This window comes from Scomber scombrus, chromosome 1, assembly GCF_963691925.1.
Source record: "Scomber scombrus chromosome 1, fScoSco1.1, whole genome shotgun sequence".
In the NCBI taxonomy this organism is placed as follows: domain Eukaryota; kingdom Metazoa; phylum Chordata; class Actinopteri; order Scombriformes; family Scombridae; genus Scomber; species Scomber scombrus.
The window spans coordinates 15,271,783-15,291,790 of record NC_084970.1 but is presented as its reverse complement, the minus strand read 5'-3'; the positions used below and the strand labels follow the sequence as shown (position 1 = coordinate 15,291,790).

Here is a 20,008-nt window from a genome sequence, read left to right as displayed (position 1 = left end):
AAATGTAGCCAAGTAGATCACTGCAACACAAGCTTAATGACAACTCCTAACTTGGCAGCATCTCCCCTCATTTTCCATACTTCACCATCCCTCCTGACTGTGTAATGAGATGCATCCATGCCATCTGGACTAAGACACACACATACAAAAAATACACTCACACTATAACGTTACAATATCTCTTTCTTCTGTACTGAATACAGACGTTAATTTCCAAATATCTGACCTACCTGCAATGAACTGCATTTATCTAAAATCTGTAATGTAACACAAAGGATAAATCAACAATGAACATATAATATACATATGAATTATTAAACAAAACTGTTGTCTGTGTGTCCAGCTAACTATAAGTTATGTAGAGACGTTGTCATTGACTGAGGATCGACAGAGACAGCTGGAGGACCAATACCATTTTACCTGCCACTGCCAGAGATGTGACTCTCAAGACACAGTAAGACACACACACACAAATTACCCTACCACAGTCACCGCTGAGTTTTCAGGGATTCCACCAGCTACACAACTGTCATTCATTCACAAATACACAAACTTTAGTTTACATTACCATAACGATACAGATATGGCCAATAATCAGAGTGTGTTCTATTTCCTTCCTATTTCCACTGCAGTCCAGTCGTTTTCTGATGACCCCTCAAATTATGCTACAATATTTCCTTCAAGTATTGAACATCATACCGGGCGCTCTATAGATATACGACACAAGGCGTGACCTATTCTCTTGATGTTGCTAATTATGGTCACTGTTAACAACCTAGTATATCCAAAACAAAATATGGAGTTACAAGGTTTCCACCTGACAGCAGCGTTATCCAATCAGAATAAAGTAAAAGTTGTTTGGGGGACATGCGCTTCAGTGCCAAGGGGCCCCTGGGTTATAATGCAACATTGGTGATGAAATGGTCAATCAAGCATTTAGATTGCACACAGGTACAGTATATTGCAACTCTAATAGAAACTCCTCCAGAGTGGCACTCCACATATCTTATTTATTGTCATGTATTTCTGCCTCTAAGTCATCATGATTTGATCATGGGTGTGTATGTAAACTTGTCGTTTCCTTTACTGTAATGCTGTAATTCTCATTGCCTCATTTAAATTTCTCCATAATTAAACTCCAAATGTGTAAAACTTGTTTCTAACAGGACCAGGAGTTTAAACACACACATACACACGCACACACACACACACATACACACGCACACACACACACACACACACACACACACACACACACACACGCACACACACACACACACACACACACTCACCCACACACACTTCTGGCGGGCTGTTTGGACAGTCTATTGGTGCAGAACATGTTACAGTGTACTACTCATCTTCTCCTTTCCCTCCTTCACTCTCACATTCTGTCTTATTGTCTTATCTCCTGCTGTCCTCATCTTCCTCTCTGTCACGCTCCAACTCTCCATACCTCTCTCGCTCTCTCTCTATCTCTCTCACTCATTCACTCACTCTCTCTCGCTCTCTCTCTCTCACTGCCCTTGTCTCTCTGACCACCTACTGAAAAATGAGAAAAATGATCTTGTCTTTCGCCACCAGTTCTCTTTTCCATCCATCTTAATCCACTCCATCCTTGTGTTCCAGTGTCTCGCTGTCTCTCTCTCAATCCATATGTTTTCATTTCCCTCTCTCTCTCTCTCTCTCTCTCTCTCTCTCTCTCTCTCTCTCTCTCTCTCTCTCTCTCTCTCTCTCTCTCTCTCTCTCTCTCTCTCTCTCTCTCTCTCTCTCTCTCTCTCTCTCTCCTTCTCTTAACCTCACTGCCTCTTTTCAACCTTTGTTCTCTGTATGTTCTATAAAAGACACTTTAGTCTCACTCTACCACAACAGCACTCAAAAATATGTTTTGGTGTGCTTCTGTGTGTGTTTGAGATAATGTAAGAGAGAGTGTTCAGTTGATTTTCCAGGACAATGCCGTTCATTTTATTCAATCCACCTTTGTTCTGCATACAACAAACGCTTTTCCCTCTCTCTCTTTAATCTTGTGATGATGACAGCAGGATGCTTTGGGTTGTGACCCAAAGTTGTCATGGTGACAGATGACTGTTGACATCAAACCTGGGGGATGGCATTTATGTGCTGTTGTTTTTTTTTTCTCTCTCTGCACATGTGTGTGTCTTTGCATGTGTTAAGATGCAAATGACAGCAAGTCACATTGTTTTAATAGTAATTACTTAGTTATGACTTTGATGATCTCTGACTTTCCTGTAGCGCCGCCAGCTTGTTGACATTAATGGTTCAGAGTGAAATATTTTGACAACTATCAGATGGATGTTTTTCAAAATTTCAGTTTGCCCAATTATTTTTTTTACAACCAATTAACTGCAAGAGTAATTTCCCATAAACGCTCTTCTTCATGGTAGCATGGTAGTATTGTAACTGTGAGCAGGTTAGCATGCTGATGTTAGCATTTAATGTAAAACACTGCTGTGCCTAAGTACAGCTTCATGGAGCTGCTAGCATGGCTGTAGGTGTTGAGTCGTATTTATTAACTTATCTTATTGCTGTGATGATTTTTGTTGCATTCTTGCTCTGTGTGTGTGTGTGTGTGTGTGTGTGTGTGTGTGTGTGTGTGTGTGGGTGTGGGTGTGGGTGTGGGTGTGGGCTTGTGTGTGTGTGTGTACATGAAAGCCTGCTTTAGCATTTTATTACTCCTAGAACCCTCCTTTGAAATGTTTTCCCCACTCCTTTCTTTCTCTGTCACTTTCTTGATCATGTGTCTACTCCATCAGCTCTTTTTTAAAAGCCCCCTCTTTCCTAGCGAGACACGGTTTCAATTAAGGACACTTCAAACACAGTGCATGATGGGAAATGTTCTAAATCAATGCTTAAGCAACACCTACACAGCAATACTCTGTAAAAACTGTCACACATGCAGCATAAAGTTAGTGCTTTAATATTGATGGTTGCCCTCAGCTATCAGGCAGCTGGGATTAGATGTACAACTCTTAACACTTGGAAATTCACAGAAGAATCTTCATACATTTTCTGTGTCCTATTCGCTTTCAAAGCTCCCTTCATCCACGTCTCAGAATGGTGCTATGTATGCCAGTGTATATAGACGATGTATGAGTATGTCCTCTCCTCTGTTTTCCAGGACAGACTCATGCTGTCAGGTAAAGAAGAAACACAAAGCCTGTTGAAGGAGGCTTTACCCAAACTGGAAGATCTGAAAGCAGAGTCCAGTATCCTTTTCTATCCACTACAGCCAGTGGACACTAAGCATTCACCACTCAAGGCTTCTCCACTGCCCACAGTTCATTATGACGGTGTTGACTTTGAGTGTCATCAGGTCTTGATTGATGGCGTTATCCCCGTAGACTGTACTGAAATGATGAGAACTGAGGGTGTTGCTGTCATTTTGAATGTAGTGTGTTTGGGTGGTTTATGAACTGATAAAGTATATTTACATCAAGCCAACTGAATATGATAAAAAAATAGATGGTGAGCCTTTACACAAAGTGATATAACAAGTGTATAGAAGTGAATAAACAAGTTTGATATTAACCAATGTATACAAAGCTGTCTTTATAAATACCTTGAGATATGCATGTGCAACTTTATTTTTTTTTTTTTGTTTAGGGCCTCCAATTTAAATGTTTCTCTTCCTTAAATGAACTTCAAGATTGGCAAGCACTATTAGAGAACTGCAGACATCTGTTATCAACTGTTGGTGGTGACGTGCCCGAAGAAAATTTGTACAAGCTCAGGATGACAGACCATGCTGTAGATGCCTCCATTCAGCTGGAACTCTGGGAGGAAGCTGTGGGATATGGGAAGAAGACACTTCCAGCATACAGGTGTGTGTGTGTGTGTGTGTGTGTGTGTGTGTGTGTGTGTGTGTGTGTGTGTGTGTGTGTGTGTGTGTGTGTGTGTGTGTGTGTGTGTGTGTGTGTGTGTGTGTGTGTGTGTGTGTGTGTGTGTGTGTGTGTGTGTGTGTGTGTGTGTGTGTGTCAGGGGGGACAATGTCATATGGGGAAAACTACAAACTTATATGTCGCACTGAATGATGGCTTTTATGTTTTCAGATTAAAGGGGAAAAACTTAGTCATTAAACATGTATGTATACTGGGATTTAGTGAATTTCACTAACCCTCTCCTTTCTGAATTCAGTATGAAAAGCAATGTGAAGAAACAGACAAGAGTAACTCATACAAAGTGTGTCTGAAGTGCAACTCTTTTCATTTGAGGCAAACTCAAACTGTCTTTACCAACGCAAATTATTACTTCAAAGTTAATACTTCAAAGATTTGGGTTGCTACCCATTGATGCCTTTGTCACAAGTCATCAAGACAGTATTTTACACCAGGCTCCATCGATTTTTAACACTGAAAATGGGGGAGAGTGTCACACAGATTATGTGCAGAGATGCAGGAGATGCGTAGTAACATTAAAATCTCATGGATAAAAGTTACTTGGGTATATCACATTAATCTCAAGATTACTTTAAATGGATGCTTTTTGCTTGTCTCTGAGTTTGAGCGTTGAAGGCTCAACACTGAGGAGATTTCACAATGCGGTATCTTTGGCCTGTTAAAGGACAGAAGGATTTCCTTCTGTTGTTCCTGCGTAGGAGCAATAAAGCTCAACAGGATTGGTTTGCTAAAGGTGCTGCACACTCATACAGGTATTTTCACTTGTTCTGGTTAAAAGAGAGAGTCATATAAATGTCAGTCAAGCACAGGCTGTAGAAGCCCACACAGGCAAATATGTGGAAACCAATGGGTAGGTGGACCATGAGAGTATAGAACATTTAAGCTAGAATAAAGAAAACATTACAGAAGGGAAAGGATTGAAAGAAAATGTGCTGCTAATACAGGAAGCTCAAGTAACAGAATCTTCAATGTGGAAAACATCATGTTTAAATGGTGCTATATTCTATAGCCAGCCTGTTACCTCAATATGTGCTTCTCTCTTAGCCAGCTACCATAGTTTATTTTGCCTGAATGAATCAGCAACTGAATTATTTTGTATTTAAAAGTAGAATATTAGACTATTTGACAAGAGAGGAATAATGGAGAGGAGAAATCGAACAAGTAGTTGAAAGTAAAGTGAGAGAACAGAAAAGGAAGAGTTTACAGGGCCAACAAAGAAAATTAAAGATGAAGAAGAACAAAAAAAAAGTGACATAGAGATGAAAGAGAAAGCAAACCTAATTAACAGACACAATCTCTTAATAATTTCACTTACAATAGAAGAGTGCGGATTAGTGAAACAAAATCAGATAGTAGATTTATAAATACATTTCAAGTCCTTAAATCTACCACATATTAGATTAGTAGTGAACAGCATCAAAACTCTACTTTTCTTTCTTCTTTTTTTTCTTGTCTTTGATATCTCCAATCCTCAAATGCCCTCACCTCTTCTTTCCTGCAGTGCGATTCACTTTCCATCACTCCAACTCAACATTATTCCCACCGACTTTTGTGTGTGTGAAACTAATTGATCTTGTGTGCAGGGCAGAGCTCTAGTGGCACAACTGTGCTCAATACACACACACACACACACACACACACACACACACACACACACACACACACACACACACACACACACACACACACACACACACACACACACACACACACACACACACAGATCAACATATCCACAGGAAAGAAACTGTAATACAACCTATCAAGAAATAACCAGACAGAGAGCAGCAGGACAAGAAAGATAGTGATTTGAAGAAAGGGATGGAGGGACTGGTGTCAGTTGAAAGAACCAGAAAAATGGGTGTCAAGGATATGGAGGCTAAACCAGAGTGAGGGATGACTGTGGGGCTTTTAGTGAGGTTATGTTTGGATGGAACTGAGAGAGTGCAAGTAAGCAGGTCATGGATGAAGAAATAGAGAAGGAAAGAGGAGTATGGAGTGAATGGTGATCAACAACCTGACAAAGACGAGAGGAGAGAAGGAGGGAAGGCAAATGTGAAGGGAGCCAAATGAAAACTGCAGAAATTGGACAAAAGAGGACTAGAGGCATCAACTTGGAAAGAAGAGAAGCCAATAATGACAGAAAGAGAAGGAGAGAAAATCATTCATGAGAAACAAGTGAGAGAGAGAGGCAGAGATAAGAGTGGGAGGAGGATCTTCAATATTCATCTCCTATCTTCCTCTGGGCTCTTCAGATGGCAGGGAAGAAAGATAGCTGCAGGAGTTCCCGATCTTTCCCTTTCTCCTGTCCTTTCCTCATTCTGTATTCCTTTCTTCTTTTACTCTCTGCAGGTCTTTTATTTCAGTTTCTCTATTCAGTTTGGGATGTATAGGGAGGGGTCTGCCCTGCGCCTGTGTTCGAATAATGCACACCTGCTGCCGGCTGAGCATGCCAGGCTTATTGAATGTCTCCATGCGGCACATATTGCACTGCCATAAACATGCTCTCTCTTTCTTTCTTTCTCTCTCTCTCTCTCTCTCTCGCTCACACACATACACATACACACACACACACACACACACACACACACACACACACACACACACACACACACACACACAAAATACATGAATGCTTGCACATTCATATATTCATGAAAATAGGCACACAGAGGTGTATCAACAAGTGACTGCTTGCACACATTAAGTAAATCTCCACCCTTGAACACTCCAACATTGCAAAAACAGATATTTTAATCCAACATTTCTGGACACATTTTGTAGTTCTTTTTTTTTTTTTTTCATATTTCTGTAGGCAACTGTCCAAGCGTAGATGATGTGACATCCCATTGACATTTCCGGGGCAGCAACAGTAGAGAATAATGTACGGCATCATTGTTAGACAGCTTTTGGTTAGTTTCTACGAATAAAACAAGGATTCATCTCTCTAGATGCAATGTGGTGCCATAAAAAACTCTTTTATGGAGAAAATCCTTTTCGGTGTCGACGGTGGCTTCGCTATACCAGTGAAGTGCACCCACGTTGTCAGTCTTTGTGAATGTTTTGGTGGTGACTGATGACATTTTTGCAGTTTTTTGAAACCAGCACCACTACACAACTGTTTTTTTCATTCTCTGGTGAAGACAAAAATATTTCTGGCAAATGGTTGGCTAAAGCTGAAGAAGACAAGTTGAGGGAAAGAAAGTTTGTAAAATAATAATTACCAACATGTCATAATGTAACAGCTGTAATGCTTGGGGAATCACAAACAATGTAAGGGCAGATTCTCCCTTAACTCACTTGAAAGTTAACACCTGGATGCCACAGAGGTGTCAGCTGTAGTCAGTGGGATTTGTTAGTCAGTGTAGATCAAACTCATCAACCAATTAGGTGAGAAAAACAGGGGGGGGAAATACTTACTTACTCTAATACTTTGAAAATTCAATCTTTTCTCAAATGTCTTCATTTTTTCCTTGTTAAATAATAGATCTGTTTTACTATTTAATCATTAGAATAAAAAAAATGCAAGAAGGAAACATCACTCTTTGGTAGACTTGCTCACAAGTCATGTGCAACCTGGGATGAGGGGTCGAGAGCAGGCATCGCTTGGCTATAAATGGTCACAAACCAAAAGGGTTTTTATTTGGATTTCTGCAGCCCTCAATGTGCCTGAATTTCGGTAAAGAAAGAAAGAAAACTACTTTAGTTACGCTGTTTTAAAGCTTAGATGTTCTGTGTCTCAGTAAAAGATGCAATGGTGGTGCTAAGTGTGCTAAACTGTGGAAATATTGAACTGAAATTACTGTTGCATTGGACAAAAAACAAATACAGTTAAGCACAACACGGCTCATCTTTCCTCCATGTTTGCGTTCTCCTTCCTCTGTTTTCTACTTAGTAAAATAATCCATGCTTTCCTCTCACAAACAGCAGGCCGTGGATCTTTTGTTCCAAACAAGAGCCTCATTAGTTCCACTGTATTTGCCTGGAAATGCTACACTTTTCCACAACTATTAATTCCTCCCTCTTGCCCCCTCTCTTACTCATAGCCGAGAGCTATGGCTTTCTAACTAGCTGCATACGATAAGACCGTATTTCTCTTCAATTTACTCTCCCGCGGAAAAAAAGGAGCAGGAATTCAGCAGACAGCAAGTTAATGAAATTATTTTAATTACTGTGTGGTTCTATGTATGCAAAGAGGAAACGTAATTGGAATTTGGTCTTGATGTGTGTGTGTGTGTGTATTTGCATGTCATGGCTGTTTGAATCACTGGCTTGGTAATTAAATCAATATTGTAACTTGTTATTATTCATGGAGGACTAATGTTGTTGGTTTAGTGTTTGAACTTCCTATTTAATGATTCAATTTTAACGGGATCAGGGACCTCCTCTTTAATTGGTTGGTTTGTCAGTTAGTAGCTTAGTTTGGCTTGAAGGTATGAACAACAGGGCTATTAGCATTGTGAGTGTAAGTTATCAAAGAAGCTGTTGAGTTTTAAATTGCACTGTCTGTGGCCACTACAAGTTCATTAACTTTGATTTCAAAAGGTTCAGAAAACTGTTTTTCCTTTTAACTCAAAGAGTGAAAAACTTTCACCTTGTAAAAAAGTTGCTGTTTCAGTCCATGAAGAAATAATTAAGATTAATGCTGTTAATAGCAAATGCAGTCAGTTTCTATTTACATTTGACTGAACTGGAAGCAGATTGATTCTGGTCTGTTTACTCTGGAGAGAAGTGAAATCTGGCAATTACAGCAAGTTACATACTGTAGGGTGAAATAGTTTCACATTGACCTCATATTGGTGTGTTTGAATGATCATACATTTCCACTGGTGCACATGTGCGATTCACATGTCTGTGTTTACAGCTCTTTTTGCTGTGTGTGTGTGTGTGTGTGTGTGTGTGTGTGTGTGTGTGTGTGTGTGTGTGTGTGTGTGTGTGTGTGTGTGTGTGTGTGTGTGTGTGTGTGTGTGTGTGTGTGTGTGTGTGTGTGTGTGTGGGTGGGTGCGTGTGTAAGAGCGAGAGAGAATGAGTCAGACGAAACACTTTAATGCCATGCAAGAGTGGAAGTGGAGAAGGGTTTGTGTCTCAATTTGCTTGGTCGGTGAGCATTTAATGCAGCTTTGCAGTGGTTATATGGAATTAAAAAGAACATTTTGCATGTATAATCAAGACAGGATAGGGTTGAAGGATAGAGAGGGAAATAGAAGGGAGGATTTAAGAGGTTGAGTGGATGGGAGGAATGAATGGAGGAGAAGGAACCAGCTGACCGACATCACCAACTTTAATCCCTGCAGCCAGTGGGGCAAAAAGCACAAATATAAACAGGTGGGAGCAGAGCAAAGAAGATGTGAAATAGAAAAAGATTAGAGGAGACGGGTAAAGAAGAAAAGAGGATAAACGACAAGTAGAGTCGGGTAAATGAGCATTTTGAGAACTGCAGTGTTTACCAATAACAAAGCTGCTTCCTCAAACTCCCTGGTGTGTATTTATCATTATAGGACGAGGACTGTCCCAGTTCTTTGTGTGTGTGTGTGTGTGTGTGTGTGTGTGTGTGTGTGTATATATATGATAAATGGGTTGTATATACACTACCAGTCAAAAGTTTTAGAACACCCCAATTTTTCCAGTTTTTCATGAAAATCAAGCAGTTCAAGTCCAATGAATAGCGTGAAAAAGGAACAAAGGTAAGTGGTGAACTGCCGAGGTTAAAAAAAAAGGTAAGGTTACCCAAAACAAAAAAATAATGTACATTTCAGAATTATACAAAATGGCCTTTTTCAGGGAACAAGAAATGGGTTAACAACTTAAAGCTGTTCTGCAGCAATGGAGGTTGATCAAGCCTTGAAAGTTGGTACTACCAATTTCTACAGATGTCCCAACTCTTCTTGATTACTTACAACCCCCTCTGTCTGCATAAAAGTAGTGTTGGAACACACTGTGGTACCATACCCTTGTGAGCATTATTTGAACAGTATTGTACTGCAGAAAGTAGTGTGTTGCTATAAAAATGGCAAGAAAAAGGCAATTAACAATGGAAGAGAGACAGACCATCATAACACTTAAAAATGCAGGGGTTTCCTACAGAGAAATTGCAAAGAAAGTCAAGGTGTCAGTGAGTACAGTTTCCTCTTCAGAAACTGGGGGTAACTCTGAATGGAAGAGGTCTGGTGGACCCAAAGTCACAACAAAATCAGAAGACAAGTTTCTGAGAGTCAACGGCTTACATGATAGGCAGCTCACAGGACAACAGCTTAATAGTGGTCGTAGTAAGCAAATCTCAGTGTCAACTGTGAAGAGAAGACTTCGAGTTGCAGGTTTGACAGGTCGAGTTGCAGCAAGAAAACCATTGCTAAGACGTCAGAATAAGAAGAAGAGGCTTGCCTGGGCCAAGAAACACCGCCAATGGACTACTGAAGACTGGAAGAAGGTGTTATGGACTGATGAATCCAAATTTGAAATCTTCGGCTGGATCCATGGTCGGTGACTTGTACAGAGTGAAAGGCACTCTGAACCAAAACGGCTACCACAGCATTCTGCAGCGCCATGCAGTACCCTCTGGTATGCGCCTAGTTGGTCTTGGATTCTTCCTACAGCAAGATAACGCCCCGAAACATACATCCACGCTATGCCAGAACTAACTCAGGAAAAAAGAACAAGATGGTAAGCTTGAAAACATGGAGTGGCCAGCAAAGTCTCCAGACTTAAACCCCATCGAGCGGGTTTGGGATCAACTGAAAAGAAAAGTGAAAGCAAAAAGCAAAGCGACCTACAAGTGCCACACATTTATGGGAACTTCTGCAACAGAGTTGGGAATAACTTTCTGCAGAATATTTGATTTCCATTGTAGAAAGAATGCCACGAGTGTGTTCAGCTGTTATATCTGCCTATGGTGGCTACTTTGATGAGTCAATAGTTTAGAATACATTTTGGTTTATAAATTGATTCCATGATTTCTTTTTTAACCTCAATTTTTTATTTGTTCTATGCTTTCATTTCAGTACAATGAAGCATTAAACTGCATAATTTTCAATAAAAAACAGGAAGAATTGGGGTGTTCTAAAACTTTTGACCGGTAGGTCATTAAGCATTAATTCATATTTTCATATAATTCATGTGTGTATCTTAATCATAGACTGTGTATAAGAAATGGACGTAACATCCGTGACGTCACCCATCTGTTTGTGGACTGCTGCTCGGAAGCCAATAGTATCGGATCTGAGCAGTGCCATCTTGAAAATTTCAGGTGCATGCCGGGAAAAATAAAAACACAGATTCTACTTATATGGGCATCAGGAGGAGCAAGAGGCGCATTCCTGAACCTGTGAACCAATCAACCTGTCAATCACGACGTAGCCACGCCCTAATGCAGACCCTGCTTTATCGTCAAATATAAAATCAGGGAGGCCAAAATTTCACAATGAACATCATACTGCATTGAAGCCGGCTTTAAACTAGTGATTGAGACCATAAACACATTTTGAAAACGTTTACTGAGGTTATAAATGAAGTGAGAAGTTGGTGAATTCTCCATTGCCTTGTATAGAGACGGAAGTCCTTTTGACACCAAAACGGTCGCCCCCTGGTGGCCTTTTGATAGAATGCAGTTTTAAGTTACTTCCGCGTTGGCATTATTTCAGAGGACCGGAACTCCCCGCCTGATCTTAATGCACAAGCTCCACTAATTCAGTTATCACTGAATTATTTGAATTCATGGAATAAAAGAATATATTTTCCTGTTGTACTAAAATTGTGTCAAAGTTCATGCAAAAAATGCTGAAAATTAAAAAATTATAAAAATTGTTAAGTTTGAAAATGCTCTTGAGTACGAAACTCCTCAGCTGACTGGGTTTGTGAAAGATAATGGTACCATCTAACAAACACACACAGCTAAACTCAAAGTAATGATGCTTTTTAGATGTGTGTGTGTGTGTGTGTGTGTGTGTGTGTGTGTGTGTGTGTGTGTGTGTGTGTGTGTGTGTGTGTGTGTGTGTGTGTGTGTGTGCGTGTGTGTGTGTGCGTGCGTGCGTGCACGTGCACGTGTGCTGTAGGACGGGTGGCAGGAGTGTCTTAATGTCAAAATGATTGATCAGGCTTATCACCTCTGGCTCTATCACCATGGATACACCCATCACTAATCAAAGCCATGGCATCAAAAGAAGTGACGCTCCCTCTTTCTATGTCCGCTTGTGTCTTAGGAAGATTAGCTTTTAGGAAAAGAGAGACACTGAGCGCCATTAGTGTGTACATTCATGTGTGTATATTTGCAGTATCTTCATGTGTAAATACACATGGACGCTATGTACATGCTTGTCTGAATGCATTTGTGTGAATGTGTCTTGTGCTTGTCTGTGTACTGTATGTGTGACTGAGATATTTCAAAAAGAGGAAACTCAAAAACACGCAGATATACACACACACACACGCACATTCAAGGAGGTTTTGATAAACAAACATGAACACATGCATATTTTTACTTGCACAAACTTGAATATTCTCTTTTTTTTCTCTGCTGTTATTTCTCTTTTTTTACTCTCTCCTGCTTGTATATGTAACACAACTGCATGCAGACACTGACTGGCAAAGTAAATTGTGTTTGTCTTGTTGTCCATTTCAAACGGATGACTTTGTCGTCTGAGGTCTCTGCCTTGAATGTCAGTAGTTTGCTTCAGGCCTTGGAGTGACAAACATCAAACTGACAGGCGAAAGTGGATGGTTAACTATATAAGTGTTGCCCCTTACAATGTGCACTTCCATTTACAACTTGGCCATATGCAACATTTTGTAAGGCTTTTTTGCACAAGTTTTCCAAATTGGGTTCACCAAACTGTCTTAATTGGATAAACTTGTTTCTTGTTTTTCTAGTTATATATTTTATTTCAGTTAATTTCAGTGTAATTGTTTTAACAAAATTCAAATTAATTCAGATTAAGGTGTTATGATTCCTGTCAAATTAGTTTTTTTCTTTCTTTATTGGAAGCAATTCCACAGGTAGCAACACATCAGTACAACGTGACATAGAGGACTTCCATTCCAACATTTTCCCCCATTTTTTACCCCTCCCACAATCCCGACCCACTCAAAGGTGAACAGTTCTATGAGTCCAATAACATGTAAACAGTACAGAGTACATACAACAAATACATGAATAAGGAAAATGATAAGGTAGGCAAGTAAATGAAATTAAAATGTTAAAAACAAGAAGAAAAAACAAAACAAAAACCCCAACAATAATAGAATAAAATAAATGAAATTAAAATAAATAAATAGGGGGGGCTCAGTTGTCACAATCAGGCAGAGATGTCAAAGATTCAATATGATTTAAGAGAGGTTTCCAAGTCTTTTCAAAATGACCTAAGGAACCATTGAGGGAAAATCTAAGCTTTTCAAGTTTAATGGACAGTAGCACTTCCTTCACCCACCTACTATGAGATGGAGGTTGAGGGTGTTTCCAATTAAGAAGTATGAGTCGCCTAGCCAACAGGGTGGCAAAGGGAAGAACAGTACGGAAAACTTAAGAGGCAAGAGGCTGCAGGGGGGAACCAAATAGGCCCAAGAGAGGATCAGGAGATATAGTAGTGTTATATGCTGTGCTAAGAGTATTAAAGATTTCAGACCAAAAAGTGGCAAGCTTGGGACAGAACCAAAACATATGGGAATGGTCAGCTGGAGATTGTTTGCACCTATTACATGAATCAGTTACATTGGGATAAATCCGAGATAGCCTCAAATTGGTGTAATGAGCTTTGTGCACAACTTTACACTGTAGGAGGCCGTGTCTTGCACAGATTGAAGAGGAGTGAACCAACCGTAAAACTTGTTGCCAATAATCATCGGGCAAAGTGGTCCCAAGCTCTTGCTCCCATGACTCTTTGGGACCGGAAGCCGGGGTGTCAATAGCAGAATTAATGAGACCGTAAATATTAGAAATTAGCCGCTTTTGTTTAGGATCAAGAGCCAGTAATGAGTCAACCAAAGTTTCAGGGGGACGACTAGGAAATTTGGGGTTCTGGTTCTGAATAAAATGCCTTGCCTGGAAAAAACGAAAAAGGTGGGATTTAGGCAGGTCAAATTTTGTTGAGAGCTCAGAAAAGGACATAAAGGTCCCTTGGTTGTAAAGGTCCCTAAATTTAGTTATCCCTTTGTCAAACCAAGTCCTAAAAGCCAAGTCGGTGCAGGAGGGCAGAAATAGGTGATTGTTTACAATGGGGGAGAGGTCTGAGGCTCTATGAAGGCCTAGGCTTTTCCTAAATTGAATCCAGATTTTAAAGGAGTTACTTACTACTGGGTTTGAGGTAAAATTGGAGGCAGTCAAGGGGAGTTGGGAGCAAGCCAGGGAATGAAGGGAAAGTTTAGAGGATGCTAGTTCCATATCTACCCAAGCAGGGCGCTCTTCATCTGCTGTGTTGTTAATCCAGTATAAAAGTTTATTAACATTACAGGACCAGTAATAGTGTAAGAAATTGGGCAACACTAAGCCACTTAGAGCCTTTGGGAGCTGCAGGACTGATCTTCTAATGCGTGGGTTTTTATTGCCCCAGAGGAAGGAGCTTATTAATTGATCAAGCGATCTAAAAAAGGACTTTTTAATAACGACAGGGATATGTGAAAATAGGTATAAAAATTTGGGTAAAACAACCATTTTAACTAAACTAGCACGACCTATTAAGGATAGAGGGAGACCAGACCATCTGTCAAAGTCTTGTTTACACCTCTCAAGGAGAGGAGCAAAATTTTTGGAGAAAAGTTGATTGATTGAATTAGTAACATGCACCCCCAAGTATTTAAATCCATCAGTAGCATATTTGAAAGGGAAAAAATCGGGGGGTATATTTCTGGCCAGATGATTGATGGGGAGAAGTTCACTCTTGTGGAGGTTAAGCTTATAACCTGAATACAACCCAAATCTGTCTAAGATATTTAGAACCACAGGGAGAGAGGCAGCTGGATTAGACATGTACAAAAGGAGGTCATCGGCATACAAAGATAATTTATGGACTGTACCAGCTCTGGTGATGCCCTCAAACCCACCCTCCTGACGTAGCCAGAAGGCTAGAGGCTCAATAGCCATGGCAAATAGGAGGGGGGAAAGAGGGCAGCCCTGTCTGGTTCCACGATAGAGTGGAAATGGGGCGGACTGGAGTCCATTTGTGTGGACGGAGGCGACTGGGTTGGCATAAAGCAATTTGATCCAAGATATAAATTCTGGGGGGAAGCCAAATTTCTGCAAAACAAAAAAAAGGAAGCTCCACTCCACCCTGTCGAAGGCCTTTTCTGCATCTAGTGAGATAATCACTTCCGGGATACTCGAACTGGGAGCACTAATGATATTTAAGAGCCTCCTTGTGTTATGAAATGAGTGCCTTCCAAGCATGAAACCTGTTTGGTCAGTAGATATTATATTTGATAGGACTTGTTGTAGGCGTTGGGCTAGGATTTTTGACAGGATCTTTAGGTCAACATTTAAGAGAGAAATGGGCCTGTAACTACCGCACAAAAGAGGATCTTTATCACACTTAAGCAACAGAGAAATAGAGGCCTCCGACAGGGTGGAAGGTAGGCGACCCCCAGCACATTTTTTTTTACCCAGACTGTTAATGACTTGTACAACAGGTTTGAACCACCCGTTTATGTTGGTGACTCAAGTATGAGAAAAGTGATCACTCGTGTGCCACTTAAGAACAAATCTGTTCGTACAAGTGGTTTTTGCATGATTTCAAATGTTACAAATGTAAAGTATTGTCTGCATGATTTCAAATTATTCAGTCAGATCATTTCCTTACAGTCACATAGAATAACTGCCAATTCAGTGTCATTTCAAAATGTCTTTTAGTCTTTTAATGTAGTTCAAGGATCAAGGACAGCGCCTGTGGTCATTCCCATTTTAGAATATGTGCTTCAATTATTGTAACGTCACACTGCTCAGCTTCCCTAGGAGAGCTTCCGCCTAGCTTTTAGAGAGTAGATTCAGGGCGATTGTTGAATCTCAGATACCAGGACGCATAATGTCCCCATCATGCAACTTTGGACCAAGTAAGCACAACCAGTCTGCATGTTTTTTTGTGAACCATGGGTTATTTTTGGGGGGAAACTTCAGGATTTAGGCGTGACAGGTCAGTTGAATAGATAGATTGATTATTGATTATTTATAGCTCATATTATCTGTTTATGTTTAAGTTTTTAATTTTGGTGGACAAACAAGACCATTAAACATGTCTGGTAGCCCTCTGGGAAACTGTGATGGACATTTGTGATATTTATATATCCAAAAATGGCAGATTAACCCATAATCAGAATGATTATTTATTGCAGTTTAATCACCCAACCAACAGAAAACATGATCTTTCCCACAGCCCTGTTTCCTTCTATTCTTTCTGTCTTCCTTCTTACAGACAATACTACCCTGATCCCCACCCGGTTCATGGAGTCCAGCTGATGAGAGTTGGAAAGCTGCAGCATTACCTGGAACACATCAAGGATGCCTTTGACACATTCAGACAGGTGTGTGGGATGAAAAGTTGCTTTAGCTAAAGCACTGCTCTGTTTTTTACAGCAATGGTCTTAATGTGATACTTTTTGATCATTTCCATCAGTTATAACTTTTTATTCACTATGTTAATTGCTGAGGTCTGGGACATGGTGGCAACAAGGCCTGAAAACAAGTCATAAATGTAATCAGCTAATCACACAGGTTTTACCATATTATCTTATCCACTCACTGTATATGGAAGTACAAATGGAAGTTGCATTAAAATATTTTCCCACAGTTTCCCTTGTAAACATCTCTTGGATTTTTTGCAGCTACATCTTAATTTCAGCAGGAACAACATCTACAGTCTTCAAATATTTGTTTCTTTCTGAATTCCCAGGCTTATGAAATTATAAAGGTCACTCATGGTGATGACCACCCATTGACTGCTGATCTGTTGATGAAGATGAAGGAATGTCATACTGAGATGGATCAACATTCGTCCAGCAGTCACTAAAACACAAATACAAATACAGACCATATACATATACTGTAACTATAAGTATATTCATCAACTTTAATCACCAAAATCATAAAAGACTGAATGTAAAGTCAAGTTTGTAGTATTTGTAATACAAACATTGGAGAGATGTACATTTTTGTATTGAACATTTTTAACTGATGAATGTTATTAAAATAAAATCAGTATGTCCACACATACCTTGATGACCATTTTTCATTTTGTAAAATGCTAATGACATTATTTAGAGGTACTCTGTGGGGTCCCTGTTTTGTTTGTCTTATGCATGCACACAAGGGTGCACCTGCACGCAGGTGATGATACTGATTACAAAATCTCTGCAATAGTTTCACACTTTTAATCGATAGCAACATCATACAAACAAACAAACAAACAAATGTATTAATGGATAGCCCCTTGAGATGAACCATCTCATTTTCAAGGGGGTCCAACATAAAACATATATTACAACACAATCACATACAGCATACATAAGGCTCTCAATTACCAACCAACCCACACATCATTCCTGTAAGTCACTGTGGTCGCCAACAAAAATATATCAGTTGCACCAATAACTTTTACATTGTGAAACTTGTCTCTGAATGATCAGCCTACTGTAACAAATCAACAGTAGAACCTGCTTGGAAATAAAAATGACTAGTTTCAAATATTAAATAAAAATCATCAATAGAGAACAGACAATATTCAAAATCACTTTGTTTTTGGCAGCTTGTTCTGACATGTTTTATAGTTTGTGCCTACCAGGCTTGTCTTGGACCAGCCCTGAGTTAAGCTGCCATAGGCCTAGACTGCCGGGGGACTTCCCATGATGCACTGAGCTCCTCCACCACTAATAACTTAACTTCTTTCCTGGAGTTTGTGTGCTCTCTCATGTCACAGATTGATGCAGAAGCCCTGGGCCATGGACTGATTGACACCCGTACATGCTGCTGTTATAATCACCATTAGTCATTGTTGTTACTGTTTCCCTCTCTCTCTCTCTCTCTCTCTCTCTCTCTCTCTCTCTCTCTCTCTCTCTCTCTCTCTCTCTCTCTCTCTCTCTCTCTCTCTCTCTCTCTCTCTCTCTCTCTCTCTCTCTCTCTCTCTCTCTCTCTCTCTCTCTCTCTCTCTCTCTCTCTCTCTCTCCATCTTTCTGTCTCAATACAACTGGTCAAGGCAGATGGTTGCCCACATAAAGCCTGATCCTGCTTGAGGTTTCTTCCCTGCTAAGTGCTACTCATGGGGGAATGTTTTTTTGTGATTTGGCATTATATAAATAAAACTGAATTGAATTGTTTACATTACTATTGCAGTTTTGGTGTATACTGTAGTCTATTATTTCTTGTTTAGCTACCCAGTATAAGTTAAGTTTATAGACATACAAATCAATAGATCCTAAAGTCCCCCTTGCTCTCTGTGTGTGAGAGAGTCTACAGTCCCCTGTCTCCTGTGTGTAATCTGCAGACTCCATTGTGATGAGGGATCTCATGTCCACTGTGTGTGTGTGTGTGTGTGTGTGTGTGTGTGTGTGTGTGTGTGTGTGTGTGTGTGTGTGTGTGTGTGTGTGTGTGTGTGTGTGTGTGTGTGTGTGTGTGTGTGTGTGTGTGTGTGTGTGTGTGTGTGTGTGTGTGTTGTTTTAGTAAAGTCAGGTTCTAAAAACATCCATCTTTCCTCTTCACATATCCATCACACACACTTCCCATGTTAATCCATGTTTTTTGTGTGTTACTCTGTCAGTGTGTGAATGCGGAGTTATGCCCAAAGTGTGTCTCTGATGGAATGTGGTAATGTGTTTCTCACACACACACGCAGTTTGCAAAACTGATGACAGCATTTCCTCTCAGAGGGAAAACCTGTGTGTGTGTGTGTGTGTGTGTGTGTGTGTGTGTGTGTGTGTGTGTGTGTGTGTGTGTGTGTGTGTGTGTGTGTGTGTGTGTGTGTGTGTGTGTGTGTGTGTTTCTATGGGTTATGGGAGGATTATGGTGATATTATGTTTGCTTTGAGGTTACAAATAAAAGGTTTTGCTTTTCTGACACTTTTTGCTCTCTCAGTGCTGCAACAGTCGACATGTTGGACCCCAAATCCTGCACCCATCCTAGATTAGTCAGATCTGAACTACTCGTTCTACTACATATAAATAGTTCTATTTTTCAGTCATTGGCATTTATAAAAAGAAAGCACTCAGATTACATACTATAATCTAATTTAAATCAATAAGTCAGCTTCTCTTTGATTTATTTGACTGATCATTTTCAGGTATAACAAAATTGGCCACCAAATTCTTTGCTACACTTTACTGTTCACTCTAAAGTTGAGTTAAAGACCAGAGATCTTTACATTTCCTGCATATCTTAAAGGTCTATAACAAATGTATAATCCCATTAAAATATTTAATTGTTAAAATGGAGATCATTCCCTCAAATGTGCTGATAATTGGACTGATCGATATTGGTTTACTTTTGAAATATTGTTTCATTCATACATACTATACAAAGGGTTTTATTTTATTGCAGCAACAGCAGTTTTTGTAACCTAATATTTCTTATATGTGTGGAGGCTCTAGAGAAAAGGCTTCAGTTCATTGTATCTGCAGGAGATTGAATGAAATGAATGTGAAGATTGAAAGGAGCAGTGCAGCAATGACACACACCAGGACTGAATGGCCTGTGGAAGAGACAGTCCCGCTGTACAATACTGCAGTTTCTACCTCCATTACTCACTTCATTGGCTCTGTTGCTTTCTGTCTCTCGCTCTCCCTTTCTCCTCTCTCACCTCATAATGGCCATCAAATTAGATTTACTATTGCTTAGCTATAACCCTCTGTCTCTCCCTCTCTGTCACTCACTGTCTCCCTCCCGTTTTCTGTCTCTCTCACTCCCCAAAAGGCTTTAAAATTAGATTCACCATCCGTTGGTGTGTCTCTCTCTTTTTCACTGCATTTCTCTGCAGGCAGACTGAACCAATCAGAAAAGGACACTGCAGTGGTTTTAACCCATCTTCATTCACTCACCCTTCTGCCATTGCACCCCCCCCCCTTCAATTTTCACTCTCATTTTAGAGATACCCCCCTCTCCATGTTTCTAACCGTCTGCACCTCTACCC

At 40.1% G+C, this 20,008-nt stretch overlaps 1 protein-coding gene across 1 annotated transcript in view; it reads left to right on the top strand.

Moving 5' to 3' along the window:
- The window catches only part of smyd3 (SET and MYND domain containing 3), an 87,802-nt gene extending 70,709 nt beyond the window's left edge, over positions 1–17,093 (top strand). The window contains exons 8-12 of the mRNA XM_062421486.1: positions 344–454; positions 3,140–3,227; positions 3,668–3,842; positions 16,307–16,415; positions 16,784–17,093. Coding sequence (XP_062277470.1) covers positions 344–454; positions 3,140–3,227; positions 3,668–3,842; positions 16,307–16,415; positions 16,784–16,900 — 600 coding nt within the window. The 3' untranslated portion in view covers positions 16,901–17,093. The remainder of the gene's footprint in view (positions 1–343; positions 455–3,139; positions 3,228–3,667; positions 3,843–16,306; positions 16,416–16,783) is intronic.
- Positions 17,094–20,008: the final 2,915 nt, after the last annotated feature.